The 17058-nt window shown below is 36.4% G+C and overlaps 1 protein-coding gene across 2 annotated transcripts in view; it reads left to right on the top strand.

The window, feature by feature from the left end:
- Window positions 1-17058, top strand: part of ldb2a (LIM domain binding 2a) — a 126030-nt gene that overhangs the window by 86055 nt on the left and 22917 nt on the right. For both annotated transcript variants that reach the window (XM_022683987.2, XM_022683986.2), the window contains exons 4-6: window positions 2838-2960; window positions 8840-8923; window positions 14010-14133. In XM_022683987.2, coding sequence (XP_022539708.1) covers window positions 2838-2960; window positions 8840-8923; window positions 14010-14133 — 331 coding nt within the window. The remainder of the gene's footprint in view (window positions 1-2837; window positions 2961-8839; window positions 8924-14009; window positions 14134-17058) is intronic.

Raw genomic sequence — 17058 nt, 5'->3', positions numbered from 1 at the left:
TTTACCAAATATTGATTTCTGAACTCTTAAAACTTTATGAATATGAACTTGTTTTCTTTGCGTTATTTGAGATCTGAAAGCTCTGAGTCTTTTTTGTTATTTTAGCCATTTCTCATTTCCTGCAAATAAATTGTGGGCAATTTGTCGAAACGACCTTCCTGCTTTTCTCATTCTGATGATGTACAACCATCTTAATGTCAGTCAACTGGGCAAAATATCTTTGAGTGTGCTGTACACTGAAAAAAAATTGGAGTATGATTTACTTAAAAAAAGTTAGGAAAGTTTTTCCACGTAAAAACAGCAAGTAAATTAAACAGAGCATATATTCAAGTAATATTTATTCATAATTGTCAGTGTATGTTACTACAAATTTTTCAGTAAATGTTACTTTGCAACAATTCAATATTCAATTAGATTTTACTTAGTGTATCTTAGGAGATTTTACTAAAACAATGCAGCGCCACATTCTCCCATGGCTTTTATCATTTACTAAATAGTACTAAATAGCACTGAGTTAAAACAACTTAAGTGTTTAATTTTTCCTATTTAAAAATGATCTGTTTAGTTAAATAAACTAAAAATTCATCTTTATTTTAACATACACTTTCAGGTTTATAAAACTTTAGTATTATTCACATAACTTATCGTTTTAAGTTAACCATAGGTATTCTCAACATATTTAGTATATTATTTAACTGCCAATACTGACAGTATAATACTGGAGCAGTATAAGAGTGAACTCTGTAGCTCAAAGCCAGCATACTGTGATCACTAGGAACACAGGTTAATGTGCTCGTACAGCTCTACAACACTGTGGCCTGGTAATCAACACATACATTATAATTACTGTACGCCCAGGACAAAGTAGCTTTGGGCAACAAACAAAACAAAGATGGTAAGTAAGGGAGAGGCCACACCCAATATGCAAATATATGGTAACTGGAGCCTATAGGAAAGCTGCATGAACCAACACTGTAGAAAGAGCATTGACACATATAGTTTAAAAGTTGGTTGAAATCACATTTTTCATTGGTTTTCAGGTTGAAGTTCTCTGAACTCATTTCACTGTTGTACTGGCCGATAAGTTCACTCAAATTAATAATATTAGTTCTCCTGACTGAAACACAGAATTACTTTTAGAGTGTTGGTGGCTCACGCTGCACTCAATGAGTCTCAAAGTAGTAGTTTCTTGATGGTCTCACCACATGATATGCTATAGAATAAAGAGAGCGTCTGACAAAGTTTGCTTGTATATTACGATGGAAATAAAAGTACAAATCTTTGCAGTTTTCTACAGGATTCACTGCACATGCGTAGATCATGTAAGAGACTTTTTACTTGTAGTTTTCAGTTTTCATTCTCACAAAAAGAAAGAATTACAAAAGCGTTGTACATTTTACTTTGGCATTTAGACTGAAATTTACAAATGTATTTGATGACAAACAATTACAAAAAAACACCCAGTAGTACATATATTTATATATGAAATTCTTAAGTGGCTAGACTGTGCTAGATTATTCTTGTAGATAGTACTTAAATACATTTATATATTTAAGTAAATATTAAAATATTTTTTTTTACAGTGTAGAGGCATGTCAATCAGTCAGTGATCTCTCACCAAGAGGTACACTACCCAACAGTAGAGTAAATTTTATAGTACAGTGAGAGAAATCTAAAATGTTTTGGTTAATGAGTGTGCTAGCCCCTTAAACATGAAAACGCTAAAGACTCTAAGTGTCAAACAAACTTTAAAAAAAGTTTTAAAAACAATTCTAAAGCATTTAAACATGGTATAAAGTCATTGAAAGTCTCTGTATATGCACTATATGTCCAAAGAATTGTTGGTACCCCTTTAAATGAACACCTTCTGCTACTTTAATCTGCACCCATTGCTGATACAGATGAGCAAATGCATGCACACAGCTTGTCTAGTCTCTGTAGAGAAGTATTTTCTGTTATGACCCTATTGGCACCATGCCTGATGCTAGAAGTGAATGGGCTAGAGGGGTATAAAGCCGGCAAGCATTGGTCATGCTCAATGCAGTCCTCTTGGGATGAGTTAGAGATGAGTGCTCTTGTGGCTGAATGCAGTCAAATATTCACAGCAATTCTCCACAATCTAGAAGAAATACATTTTACTGGACAGTTTTGACAGTTACCCCAACAAATTTACCCCAACAAAAGCATGATAAACTCCTTTTAATAACATTGAATTTGTCAATGTAGTGATTGACTGTTTTTTAATCATTTCTGTATTCATTTATTATTTTTTAATAAAATAACAAATAATGACTATAGTGCCCAGTACCAAAACCTTTTTATGTAATATGAAAATAAATGATCATATTTAATACGAACACATTTAAGTAGTAGTTTTACATTTACATTTACATGTTCATTACACTGATTAAGTCTAATTGTGGTGTAAGATTGAGTTTCATGATTTAAAATATTTTTCCAGAATTTTAAAACCTTTGAAACAGGTCAGTTTGACCATTTGAATAATTTACATCATGTAAATTAAGACTGCTGTTTTTTAATACAGTGTAAGAAGTTCTAATCAACATTCTTTCAATTCCAGCTCATTTTGATTTATCTAAGTACTCTCTAAATACTCTTTACTTAATCACAGCAGCCCTTAGCCCTCCTCCTGAAGATCTACCTTGCTCCAGGGCAGTAATTAGTGAGATCAGGCGAGGTGGATTAAGGTTAGATCGATGTGGATCTGCTGGTGGATATTTCTTCAGGAGCAGGGAGGAAGACCACTGCTTGATCAGCATGTATGTACTGTACATTAACATTAATGCATGACCCTGTGTCTGTTGATGTCTGGGCAGGTGTGTACGGAAGGCCGTCTGATCCTGGAGTTCGCCTTTGATGATCTGATGCGGATTAAGACGTGGCATTTCACCATCAGACAGTACCGAGAGCTCATCCCACGCAGCGTCCTCGCCATGCATGTGAGTGTGACATCATCACCACTTCCTTTTTGGTCGTATGGCTCTATAGTAAGACCACCAGGGCAGAGTTCTGCTTGCTGGGACACAGCTGATCCTTTGTCTTGGTTGTCACCATGGTTTGATTTGTATATTATATAGTCTTTGTCATTCCTCAGTACTGAGGTAATAAGGACTTTTCCACAAGATGGAACAATGGAAAATCGAGGGCAACAATTAGTTCAGCTTTTAGGTTTAGTTTTATAAAAATCAATTAGATTCCTAGGGCCCTATTTTACACCCTGCACAAAGCGTTAATATAGCGTCGGGGTTTAGGAATAAATCTACACCGATGGGCATAGTGGTGGTCTAAAAGTGAGGTGTGTTCAGGTACATTTCTGCTGTGTTTCTGTCTTGGCAGCAGGAAATACAGGTGCACCACTGACCGATTTAAACCCTGACAACAGCCAACAGTCAGCCACCCAAACCCAAATCTTAGCCATCTTCATGCTCAGCATGTGTAAACCCCTGCTCATTATACACACAAATAAAATGCTACAGAGTGCAAATCCAGCAAAGACACACAGACATGTCCTAAATCAAACTGTGCAATGCACAATTGACCGGTGCGCTATAGATTGCTAAAATAGGGTCCTTTATGATGTAAAAAGCAATCAAAAAAATTTCATGTCTGGCATATTCTCACAAAAATGCTAGCGATGGACTAATTTGCAATATTTTATGTTCACTGTTTTTCTAAAATAGCATTTCAATATTTGGAACACAATAAAGTTTAGTGTCAAAAGTATTTGCTCACCCACTCAAATCTCTGATCTCAGGTTCTTGTCACTTTTATGGCAACAAGTGTATAAAACCAAGCACTTACTGTAGATATGCAGACTGCTTCCACACACATTAGTGAAAGAATGGGTCACTCTGAGGAGCTCTTAAAGCAGAAGTGATTTTTATATATTTTTTTTTCCTTTTTTTCTTTTTTGGTCAGAAAGTGTGAAAACTTTCTTTTTCACGACATCAAAGGCAGCCTCAGATGAAAGAAAGCCTTGTCTATGGCAAAGAAAGAAAAACAGAATAATAAGAAGGTCAAATTAGTAATCTGCTTAATTCCACAGAGTGTAACGAACTCCGCCAGCACGCTGCGATGAAGGAAATGAAGACAGTGGCCCGCAAACCTCGCAAACTCCCCGTTTTACTGCGCAGACTGGTTCTAGCGCCGGCTTTCACTCTCTCATTTCTATTCCGGACGGCATAGCTGGTTCTTGCAGGAGCCGGGGTGTGCTTTTCTTTCTCTTTTCTCTCTTTTTTTTTTTACATTTCTCTCCAGACCCCCTGTAGATTTCGAAATGCACAATGTTGGAAAGTTTGCTCACACTACCAGCCCACTGTGTTCATGTGAAATTCACATGCTCTTAAATTGGGCCCTCTGGGTATACCAACCATACTAGAAGAAGAAGAAGGAGAGAGAAAGAGATAGAGAGAGAGAGAGAGAGAGAGAGAGAGAGAGAGAAATAAAGATAGAGAGAGAGAGAGAGAGATCTTAGGGATAGAGCGCTTAGGGAGAGGAGAGGAGGGCTTCTCACCAAAAGAGAAAGGCAGCGCTAATATTACTGCAGTGTGTTTGATCGCTTCATACTCACTCACACACACACACACTCACACACACACACTCACACACACACACTAAGGAAGGTTAAACTTGTTTGATCATGACTAACAAATATGAGAGTCTGCACGCTCCCCAATAAACACACTTTCACAGAATTTGACAACCAATATACTTCACCACAAGTCAAGTTGGAAGGGTGATTCTTAAAGTCTTAGGGAGAAGTTTAGAGCACCTTTGTTTTAAAATATTGATTTTGAGATGATATATCGAGATAATATACCACAGTTAGTTTTAACCCTGCAACGTGATTGGCTTAAAGGTGTTTGATAAGTGCCATTATTATATTTTTAATTTATGCTAACTCAATTCCCCATTACCTAACTTTTTTAAGGCAACCGTGTCCTCAAATTTTTTTAAGTAAATTTAAGATTTGAGCAAACCGGCTGCCTTAAAAAAGTTAAGTACACTCAACTCATCCAGTCTTACAGTATAACAAAAATAAAAAAGTAAAATCAACTTCCCCTTTAGTTGTAAAAACTTGATGTTTTAAGTTATTCTAACTTAAGTTTTTTATTACCCATTACTTTACTTTTTTAAGGCAACCGGTTTTCTCAACTTATCCGGGCTTACAGTGTACCCAAAGTTCTCCATGTATTACTCCACCACATACCTTAGCAGCATTAAAGTGCTTACAAGCCAAACAGCGCAGCTACAAACAAACAAAGCAGCAATGGAACTATTTCATACCTGTCAAGTCTCCCGTTTTGGCCGGGAAACTACCGTATTTTACTCCTTTTTCCCGCCGTCCTCCCGTATTAGTATTTTCCCGTAAATGTCCCGTATTATATTAAAATAAAAAACATATATTATTGAGGAGACAGGGCACTGACCGCTCTGTGTCTCTTAACCAATCGTGGAGCCGGTTCAAGGAGAAAGTCCCGCCTTTCAGGAGAAACAGCCAATCAGCTTGCAAAGGAGGGTCAGTGTAGGTAAGCCCCCCGTCGCTGTGAGTTCAGGCAGCTCGTCGGAGCAGCTGATGTTAAAACATATCTGGATATACAGCGATTTTTCTAAAAGAAAGGTAACGGTAGGTTAATGGAAACTATGATGAGATTTTTCTGATAGCTGCTTAAAAATACTCGTCTCCGAAATAAAACACACAGATTAAACCTCTTAAAATAAAATAAAATAAAGTTTGTGACTCAGTTTAACTAGAAATGTGTAGAGGACCGAAATGAACTGAACTGATCAGGAGTGATCAAAAGAAAGAAGTATTAATTAAAAATTATTAATTTAGTAGGCCCATTAAGACTAATTTTTACTGATAGAATATATCTGGTCCATGTCCTTTTAGTAAAAGCTCATGATACTATTTTTAGGTCACCAACAGTCATTTTGCAGAATTTGTGCACCTTTTGTTCAATTTTAAATCCATTAAATAAAAAAAAGTATATCATATAAAAGAGTGCATTATGCCAAAAAAGACATGAAATCTTAACCTTTTTTTAAATATCTAGAAAAGGGGTTTTAATTTGGCTGTATTAAAAGAATGACATATGTAGGAATGTCCACAACATTTCAGATTCTGATAATCTAATTGTAGTCTGTAAGTGTTTCACATGTGGTTATTTTAGATTTTTTTAAACCTGTCTTAAAATGTAAGGGATACTGAACCTTCGTTGGGCTGGTGGGCTGGTGGGAGTGGACAGAGGAAAATGTCCCTTATTTTTAAATCTAAAACTTGACAGGTATGCTATTTTAACTTGCAGATTTTTCATAACCAAACAGATCCTATTTAAATCTTTTAACAAACAGCAATAATGGAAGTGTAGTATAATCACAATAATCATTCTGTGGCCTCATACCTACAACTGCAGCACAGCAGTGCCAATATAACACATTATAGCACTCCCTCTCCTCTCCCTCCCACCCCTAATAATGACCCTTGGACACTATCTCAATGGGGCTTTATTAATGTATATATAAATACTATTGCAGAGATGCCTTTAATTCAAATTCTCTGCAGTTCTATACACTACACTCCCTCACATTTTCCTCACACCCGCTCTCCGAACATGTTCTGCTACTGCTTTCTAGCTCTGAGCTTTAAGTATTAAGTCCCATGTATTTGTAGCCATAGTCTGAGAGGCAGAGTGAACGCAGCTTATAGAGCTTCTCTGAGCTAATCCTCCTGGGCTCCTGAGGAGAAAAAAATCACAATTTCCACCACCTCTATCAATATTTATTAGCAGTTCGAGTGCACTCCACACACAATGCCCCAAAAACCCGAATCAAATACATATTCAAAGTAATTGAAGCCTTGGCCTTTGTCCCATTACAGCCTTTTGACAAAAGCTCTTGCCCCGAACCCGTCGGGTCGATTTTCTGCCGCTCCTGAAAATCCCTGAAAGGAAACAAGAAACCGAAGAAACAAAAGCAGATATGCCATTTGGTGCGCATCCACTTTACTTAATTACACTCTCCAGGCCAGTATACAAATCGCTTTGAATATGCGACAGTAGAACAGCCAAAAATAAATAAATAAAAAAACACCACTCATTTTTCTCTTTTTCTCCAGTGCTAACACCTAAAACCTGAATAGTAGTAAAACCTCAAGGGAAAGCTCTGTCTCATCCCTGTGTAGATATACACTCTGAGGGGTATTACCTGTTCACTCTGTAAAGAGAGTAAAGCGACCCCTCAAACATTACTACTCACAATATTTTAGGCTTTAATAGATTTTTACAGTGTGGTCACTGTCAGATCAACACCGTAACCCCTTAAACCTGACATTATTTACAAATGCTAAAGTGTAATTGAATATATTCAAATATCGTGTCCCATGACTTCTGCCATGAAGCCTGAAGAACTCTGTGGGACTCATTGAACTGAGGGACATGTGTGAGTTGTTCCTCCTGCATTGAATGTGAATGTGATTTCACAACAGTCACTTTCTAACCAGATGCCGCCAGTCACAATCATTACCACCAAGTGCACTGATCTGTACACTGTCCACTGTGGGTGGTAATGCCTTGTGTGTATTGTGTATTCCTGGTATACATGTGACACTGTGGGTTAAGGACTGTTAAATGCACATGCAATTTCAGGAAGGGAATGTCCCATCTATCTTGCACCTACTATTAAACCTTATATTATTGTCCCATGACTTTTTGCATGTCAGTTAATTGGGGTTTTTTACTAAAGTTTTATGTTACTAAAGCTGTTTGTTTTATATTACTAAAGCTAGTAATATAAAAAATAACATATTTATACACACACTGAAAAAAGATACTTTGGACCAACCTAAAAAAATTACTTTAATTTGTAACACCTAAATATATTCTTTCTTTTTTTTCAACTTATATTTTTGATTTCGTTAGAATCAAACATTTTGATTTAAAATCAATTAATATATTATTTAATCTTAGGGAGTTTAGAGCACCTGTGTTTCATACAAATTTTGATATCAAAACAATATATATCGATATATTACACCACAGTTAGTTCCGACCCTGCAATGTGATTGGCTGAGAGATGTCCTATGAGCGCCGTTATCAGCTGGTAATTCACTGTAACCAAAGCTCTCCATGTATTACCTCGCAACATACAGGTAATCTAGCAACGATGCAGCACTTACAGGCCAAACATCGCAGCTACAAACAGAGCAGCAATGGAATTATTTTAACTCACAGAGTGTTTATAACCAAACAGATCGCATTTTCTAGTCCTCTTTAACTCAAAATCTTTCAATAAACAGAGATAATGGAACTGTGGTATAATCGCACAGTCGACGTTTGTGCTATAACGTGTAATATTGGCACTGCTTTGATACGGTCGTGGGTACAATGGCTTATATTAAACTAATTTACCATATTTCATATTTTCTGTTCAGTAATATACTCTCTATAGAAAGCTAGCCCTGTAACAGTACAGTTATAACCCACCAGTTATTAGCAGATACCGACTCAATAAGTCTGCTTTATAGCTATATTATAAATATATAGCTATATTATAGCTATATTATATTTTTCATAATCCAGTATATTCTCAATGGCAATAAAACTCACGGCTTGTAATGCATTCTTTTAACTATTCATGGTGAATAATAATCACGGCTATAAAGTGTAAACACTCCTGTATAAATATGCAGAGCTTCTAAACAGGGATTTGTGGGCTTCACAACCCACAGTTGTTCTGACTGTGTGTGTGTATGTGTGTGTGTGTGCACCCAAGTGAGTATGTGTTTTAAGGCTATAATGGTTCTCGTCTCTGCTCTCAGGCTCAAGACCCTCAGGTTCTGGAGCAGCTCTCCAAAAACATCACCCGAATGGGTCTCACCAACTTCACCCTCAACTACCTCAGGGTAAGTCTGGCACACACACACACACGCACACACAGACACACACTCATACACACACTCACAATACTGTGCGTCTAAGATGAGCCCATTGTTAGGTTGCACTTGTAAAAAAATATGTAATTTTTTTTTTGACCCTAAAGAACTGGACACACAACTGGATTTTAGTTGCCATTTTTAACCCATCTGAGTAGTGAACACACATAAACCCTGTTCACAACTGACATAATTCCCATTGGAGGCGGGGCCAGTTACAGAGTCTTCCAGTAAAAATCCAGATGAGGCAGCCAGTTTAATTTGCACCCCAACCAGAATTACCACATTTATCCATTAGCTTGTTGTTGTAGCATGCTCAGCTAACCCGTATGGACGGTGGGCGGTGTTGTATCGTAGTTATTAAGTACAGTGTGCTCCAGCAGGGGTAGTGACATGGTTAATGCTTTGCTGTCGGGGTACGGCTAATCGCTTTGGCATTTATACAACAAAAATTATTTGGTCATATTCTTTGGTTTCTGAGTGCAATCAAATTCTCTAAACAATTCTCCACAATTCTGTAGAAAGCAAAACAAAAGCAGGATTAGCTGTTTTTCATATGCTTGATTTTGGAAAAGAAAAAACAGTAGATGAGTAGGTGTCCCAATACTTTTGTCCATATATATTTCTCCACATATAGTGTATACCTAAAGGTTAAATACTGAGTTGTAACTGGATGGTAGTTGCAAAAACTGGGGCTTTCTTTTTGGGAGCTTTGTAATTGGTTAAGATTAATGCACTCACATTTATCAAATTACAGGACATTAATATTTATTGCTGTTTATTCTAATTCTGTGTAGATAATAGATATATAGTTTTAAATATCATTTTCTCAGGACTCCTGTAAATGGTCATGAATTATGCACATATTGGTCACATGTCAACAACAGCTAATTATATATATGTTATATGTTATGCTGTATATGTGTACTGAAAGGACTTATATTGGCAAGGATGTACAAATACAGTGTTTACCATTCAGTATATTGCAACAGTATATTGTTGCACTGTAAACTGTCATAGTAAAAAATACACTATCATAAATTCTGAATAAAATAAAAGTTCACTTCATTTCAGTTCAATCAGAAGAGTGTAATCTAATGTGAAATGAATCACTTTCTGACACCAATTCTTATAAAATCAATGCAGTATTGCATACAAATAGAGATATTTCAGCATATTAATATTTTTACAGCCATATTAAATATATACACTTTCCTAAATATTATGATTTTGTGTCCTTTAGTTGTGAATGCATTTTGAAAGTCATTTCTGTGTCCAATGTTTTTGCTTATGCATGAGCATGAGTGTACAAGTCAGTGTATGTGTATTTGTTCTTCTGTGTGTGTGTTTGTGTATGTGTGTCTGAGAGTGTGCCCACAGACCAGCACCCCTGCAGTAGATTTAGCTCGTCTGCTTCTCGGCAGCTTTGTTTATTCTTGCGATTTTCGCGTGAGTGACAGCTCCGATTTGCGTACGGGAGAACAAGAGGGGGAGAGAAAATTAATTGGATGGAGGAAATTAGCATAACATTAATGAGCGTCCCCCTGTTGAGGCGCGGTATTGTGGGTCTCTCGCGCGCTGCTCTCGCTCACCCGGTGCACCGCCGTGTTTATTGTGGGGGAACACGGAGGAGAGGAGGGAAAAAAGGCCTTTTCAGGGGTTTTATTTAGCAGCCAGGTTCTGTTTCCCCCACTGCTCTCCTGTCTGCTGTGTTACCCCACACGCTAAACACTGAGCCGTGCTAATAAAGCTAGCGTGCTTTAAAAAATGAGGGGAGGGGGTGGATGGTCAGAGCTGAATTGTGAATTAAATTCCGATTAGGCACAGCTCTGTAATAGTCTAACACTCTCATCCGGATCCTGCAGATATTCAGAGACTCGGGCTCTCGTTTGCATACGGTTTCCCTGTTTTAGCCAGGCGCTTCTGCATATGTTCGCCTCCGCAGCCTCAGAGCCGAGAGATGTGCGGGAAGTGCTTATTTCTGAGACTCAGTCACTTCATATTTCAGATAATTCTCTCATTATTTGTCTGTAATCTGGAAAATGGGGAAATTGTAAATTAGCATTAATGTATTTGGAAAATCCCCTCTAGCTATAGCTAGTCAATGATTTTAGCGGAGCTCAAAATAAATGCAATTCAGGGTCAGTGAGAGGTCAGATTTTTAGCAGGAAGTCCTGACTGATGCTTACTTCATATTGTTTTTATTATAGTTATACAGTTTTGTCTAAACTTGAAAATGTTGCATTAGCCATATAGCCTACTTCCCATTTAGCTAACAGCTAGTTAGTCTGGGGTTTTTATGTTTGTCTGAACTCTTATGTAATTATGGGGTCACTGAGAGGTCAGTTTTTCAGCAGTAATACATGACTGGTGCTGACTGCTGAAAAGGTTTTATAAAGTCTTCCTTCGTCTAATCCTTAAATTCTTAAAATAGCCAGTTCAAACCAAAGCAATTATAGGAAGTTGTGTTTACTTGGTTGCCATTTTCACAACATCACCAGCCAGTTACTTCCAGTCACATAAAACCAGTCAATTTACCATTTTAAAAACACTTTGTAAATCAATAATAAAATGTGACAAAATTAATAGTGAATAGTTGAATAGTTTTAATATCCGAATAGTTTGTAGCATTTGGTTCAATCAAGCATAGTAACTTTTTTATTTATTAAATTAGTTAACCCATAAGAGCCCACACCCATTTGATATAAAAACACAACAACAATTTCAACTTATATTTTAACATTTTGTTCTAGAAAGCAGGTCAAAACAAAAAATGCAGTTTATAAAGGAGCTAGTTTTATCTCACAAACAAACCCAGCACATCTACATTCTGTAAATAGGGCCAGAAGTACAAACGCAGATACATACACCATCCTATAGTGATGCTCTCAAGATGTACAGTATATGTCACGTAGGGACTTATTACTTGTTAAAATGACTGAAAAAGTACTGCAAGGAATTTTACATAGCTTTTAAAGAGTCTGTGACACAAAAATCACCATGGGCTCATTTTACATGACTATTTCAGGTCTTAGTTCAGTTATTTTCAGTTTTTTAACTGCATATCATATAGAGTATACAGTATTTACAGTATTTACTGTATGATATAGTTTCAGTAATTGCTGAATTAAACAGTTAATTCACACTCAGTAATGTCATTTTCTACTGTGAGATATGTCACAAATCTTCTCTTTTTATTTTTTATTAAAATACTGAGTGTGAAACAATAGTTTCTTGATTAATGGCCATATCTGTCCCTTTTTATTAATTGCCTAATGTATATTTGTGATATTGAGTAAATTTTTTAGTTCAACTGGATGGAGCATCATCATCTTTTCCCCTCTGGCTCACACCTGTCATTAGACATGGTGCCTGTAGCTTCATTAGTTATTGTTCATTAGAAGATTAGCAGAATGCATTTGATAAAAGGGCTGTCTGCAAACTTTTGGACATGTAGTGCATCTTGATTTCTCAATAGCCTGGTTTCCAGCATTGAAAGTACAGATGAACTGTTGTGAGTGAAACCTCAGTGCGTTTAAAGGTTAATAAATGAATTTTACGTGCTGGGAATGGGCAGTAATTGATGGTCAGTCAGAGGTCAGCTGTCCAGCTCTTCTATAATTGTTCTTTTTTCTGCTCTTGTCAGTGAGCTTCAGTTTCTCAGGATTGCTCCGTATTGCCGCGGTGGTAAAAATACCTCGTAAAAGAATGAGTCATTAGCGCGGTCAGAGACACGGCCGGGACAGAGACGGGCCGGTGTGTGGGAGGTTATCAGCGGCTGCACTCGGGCCGGTTTCCTGTGTTGGGACGGATGGTGCGCGCTGTCCGGCGCGCTGGCTGAGGAAGCCTGTGGGTTTCCTAGCATTCAGGCTGGAAATAGCCCCACTGCCTGGGCCTGCATCCAGAGATTGTTCCCCTGGACCTGTGGAAGTGTGAGGGGATGCAGCAGCGTCAGAACGCAGGGGCTGTCAGGATGGTGTGTGTGTGTGTGTGAGAGAGAGCTGCTCCACCTGCTACACCACCTATCAAAAGTTTGGGAACTATTTGCTATCGTTCTAAATTATAAAATTCTGACTATAACCTAAACACAAAGCAGTTTACTTCTACACAGAATTGTTAAAAAACACATACTCTACTGAAAATCTCTGAAAAATTGTTTGACCATATTATAATTTTGCCGTGATGCAACAAATTACAAAACTCTTGACAGTTTTTGAGTTAGAGATCAGAGAATTTTTCAGATCTGTAAAAAAATGCAGGTAAATACGAGACAGCAGTTTTAGCAGTTTTAGCAGTTACAGGTTTGTATGTGTGTCTTTAAGTTGGTCTATTTATTTGTATAAGTGATATTTATTGTACACAGTCTGTTTGTTCGTTTGTGACAGTTACTTTTAGTTTGACATGGTCTGTTCATTTGTATTAGTGGCATGTTAGTGTCTTTTATTTTGACATGGTCTGTATTAGTGACATTTATTGTGGACAAAATGTTGGTTTGTTTGAGTTTGTTTTGTGACTTTTGTGACTGTGTTTACTGATTTGGACTTTTGCTGTAGTGACTTTTATTTTGACAGGATCCTTTTGTATTGGGCAGTATGTGTTTGAGTTAGTTTTAGTGACTTTTTTTCTAATTTGGACTTTTTTGTTTTAGTGAGTTTTATTTTGACTGTTTTGTTTTTATTCTATACTTTGTATCAGTATTGAACTATAAATTGTGTTATTCTGACAACCTACACTGCCTAAATTTAGGTTGGATAGCCTTCTATATGTTAAGTTATAGCAAACTGTTGAGCAAAACCATGCATATTAACATAAATTTTACATAATAGCACTGCTGCCTTCAGCCTTTTATTCATGCTGACATCAATCTATATACACATTTATAATTGTTTTATGTTCATTTATTAAATAACCCCTAATAAAATGTTTCTTTGAAACTACTGGGCTACAAAAATAGCTCAAAAATGATAATCTGTGTAACATTTTGGCTACAAAAAATGGTATCATAGCCTCATACCTCGCTTTTACTGATTCTTTCTCTGTTTGTGTTTTCCTATAGTTGTGTGTTATACTGGAGCCCATGCAGGAGCTCATGTCCCGACACAAGACCTACAGCCTCAGCCCCAGAGACTGTCTCAAAACCTGCCTGTTTCAGAAGTGGCAGCGGATGGTGGCGCCTCCAGGTAAACTCCCGAGACACTCAACCCGTGCAGAACATTAGCAGCTTGCACTATTTTAATCCTCTGAAGATATGCTGAGTGACTTATTCCTACAGTTTTCAAAAAGATGAACTTTTGCTTTAGAACTACTGTCAGCATCTTCTGTCTCACACCAAACAAAATGTCAAGTGCCTGGTAATATAAATTAGGATTTAGCAGTGCACTCAACAAAATGTAAAGTATTGGCAATTTGATTGGTAACTGATTATAGAGCATTTTTTGATTTCACCTAGTTTAGTCCAAATTAATCTTAACTCTGCAGCTGAAACTGCTCCATTTCTTTTTCCCATCTGTAGGTTAGAACTCCCTCTATCACATTACATCCCAGACTGGGAAGCTTTTAACAATAAAGTGCTGAGCCTTTGATTTAATAATCTATTCACACCTGATGAGCAGCAGTTAGACTGTAGGGCCACTCCACTACAAAACATACTACTATAAAAACACAGTTCTGAGTTGATGTACACTTCTGTTGTTTCTTGAACTCTTGAACTCATTAAATAGTCATGATTCACTGCTTCATAGTGGCACCACTGTCTAACTGCCTGCTTTTCAAAAGAATCGTGAGATCACAAGTTTGAATCACATTCAACCAGGTGATCAAAGCTAATTTTATGGAAGTGGGGGAGAACTAAATCTCACACTGCTAAAATAAAATAAAAAGTAAATAAAAAGTGTTAAACAAACCAGAATATGTTTTATATTTTAGATTAAGTACCACATTTATTTTTGAGGACAGATCTGCACTCTCTTGGTATTTTAATATCAGTGGCTTCATGAGGTAGAGTCACCTGGAATAGTTTTCCCAGTGTCTTGATGGAGTTCCTGCCCTTATGAAAAGGAAGGACATTTAAGAGCATTAAAAGTATGTTCAATTAGATAAAGAATACTAAAAGTGCATTTTCTATTTACTATATTTAATGGAAATACACATTAAGTATACTTATAGTGCACTTTAGTGTAGTTTTTTTTTTTCAGTGTTATTACGGTGTACACTTTATGTGCACCAATACACAAAAGTAGTACATTTACAATATACTTTAAGTGTATTACAAATTATGAAAAATATACAAAAAAAGCTCTCAAAACCACAACCTAATGCTTTCATGTTGTAAAATATAGCTTAATTAAAATTGTAATATGAGTTGTTCCAAAATAGTACATTTAGTATGTATTTAAGTATGTATTATGTATTATTTTAATGCTAAAAATATGTACTTTATGTTAAGTATATAAACATTATATAAACATATATGTTAAATATTAAAGAAGAAAATAACTGATCAAACTAGAATGTAGAAGTATAAAAGTTAAGTTTGGAGAATTTTTGACTTACTAATTTAAGTTAACTCAAAAGATGCTGTATAATCAAGTTAGCTTGACTTTACATTTTTTTGACATTTTTCTTGAAAACTGCAGCTAATTTAGGTTTCTTAAAGATACGGGATTGAACAGGGTCTAGTACGATTACGTTGTCCTAGTTTAACTGGTCTGAATTTGCATAATTTAGTTGTTTTTGACTTTTTAAATCTATATTTGAGTTAAAAAAATAAAACAGACAGAAAGAAAATTACTTCAGGTTAAGGAAATATCAAATTCAAGGCTGTTTCGTATCATCTTCACACACTCAGAGGCAAATCAACACGTCTTTGTTCGTTTGATTGTTCATCTCTGGTGAGCAATTTCCTTTTGTTTCTGAAAGTTAAACTCGTATCACTGTCAGAGTTGGAAGCTATGTTTTTTTTTCTTTTTCTGGAAGTGGTCAGTTAAACTGGCTCTAATTTGTGGGTGAATTTTACTCGGCTTCCACTGCTAAGCCCCTTTTGACCGCCGTCAACCCGCTAAGCAGCACCGCTCTCGGTTCTCCCACAGCCGTGTGCTGGTGGATCCTCTGTAATGGCCGTTTCCTTTATTAGCATCGGATTCGTCTTTCCTCCCATTCTGCTGAAATGCAGGCAGCGTTCTCGTTCAGGGCAGGAAGGAAGGACGGACGCCTTCGTTCACTGATAAGTTCGTTTTTTCTGGTTCATGTGTGGAAATGAGGCCCTTTCAGTGCGTCATTCGCACACCCTCGCTGATAAACACGCCGGCAAAGTGTTTTTTCTTCTATTTTCTTTTGTTTCTTTTTTTTTTTACTTTACCTCAGAAACAAAAACACTGTTTATGTGCTGTGGAAAAACGGGATTTGCTGGTGGTGCCTGGTTATAGATTTTTTTTGTCTTTTCAGTAGTTTTTATATAGTAATATAGAAAAAAGGAAATTATTTAATCCTAAAAGGTCTGGAGTTATTGGTGTCATTTTGGGATATCATATCATTAATTTTGTATTTATGCTTTTATAAGGAATAGCATTAATATACATGTACATTTACAGCATTTAATTGATGCTCTTATACAGATCAGACTTACATTTAAATCATGTTACACTATCAGGTAGGAGAATATAATGTAGTGTTAGAACTTCTCTTGGTATAGTGTAGTGTAGTGTAGTGTAGTACGTAGGCAATCTAAGCCTAGTCTGCAATTCCAATGCGGTTATCCACTGTGCTACACAACCACACATCAACCAGATACCAACCAGGTATTTGTTATTCAGAATTCTTTAATTCTTTATTAAGCTATGAAATGATAGTGATTGCAGCACACCTTTGAGTATTTAATATCTAAGGGTTAAATATAAACCTAAAAATTTAAGCATCTCCCTGATTGTGGGCAGTAAAAGTCCATTTATGATAATGACAGCTATAAAACTATTATTTTCATATGTAAAATGGTTCTTCAAAAATTCTTAAGAGAGTGGTTCTGTATAAAACATGTGATGTATGTAGGAAACATCTTGTAAATGTCTTATTGTAATTGTTAGAAGCTATTTTTTAATTCTCTAACTGAA

This window comes from Astyanax mexicanus, chromosome 10 (genome assembly GCF_023375975.1).
Source record: "Astyanax mexicanus isolate ESR-SI-001 chromosome 10, AstMex3_surface, whole genome shotgun sequence".
Taxonomy (NCBI): Eukaryota; Metazoa; Chordata; class Actinopteri; order Characiformes; family Acestrorhamphidae; genus Astyanax; species Astyanax mexicanus.
Note: the sequence above shows the minus strand (reverse complement) of the source record. Positions and strands in the feature narration are given on the sequence as shown.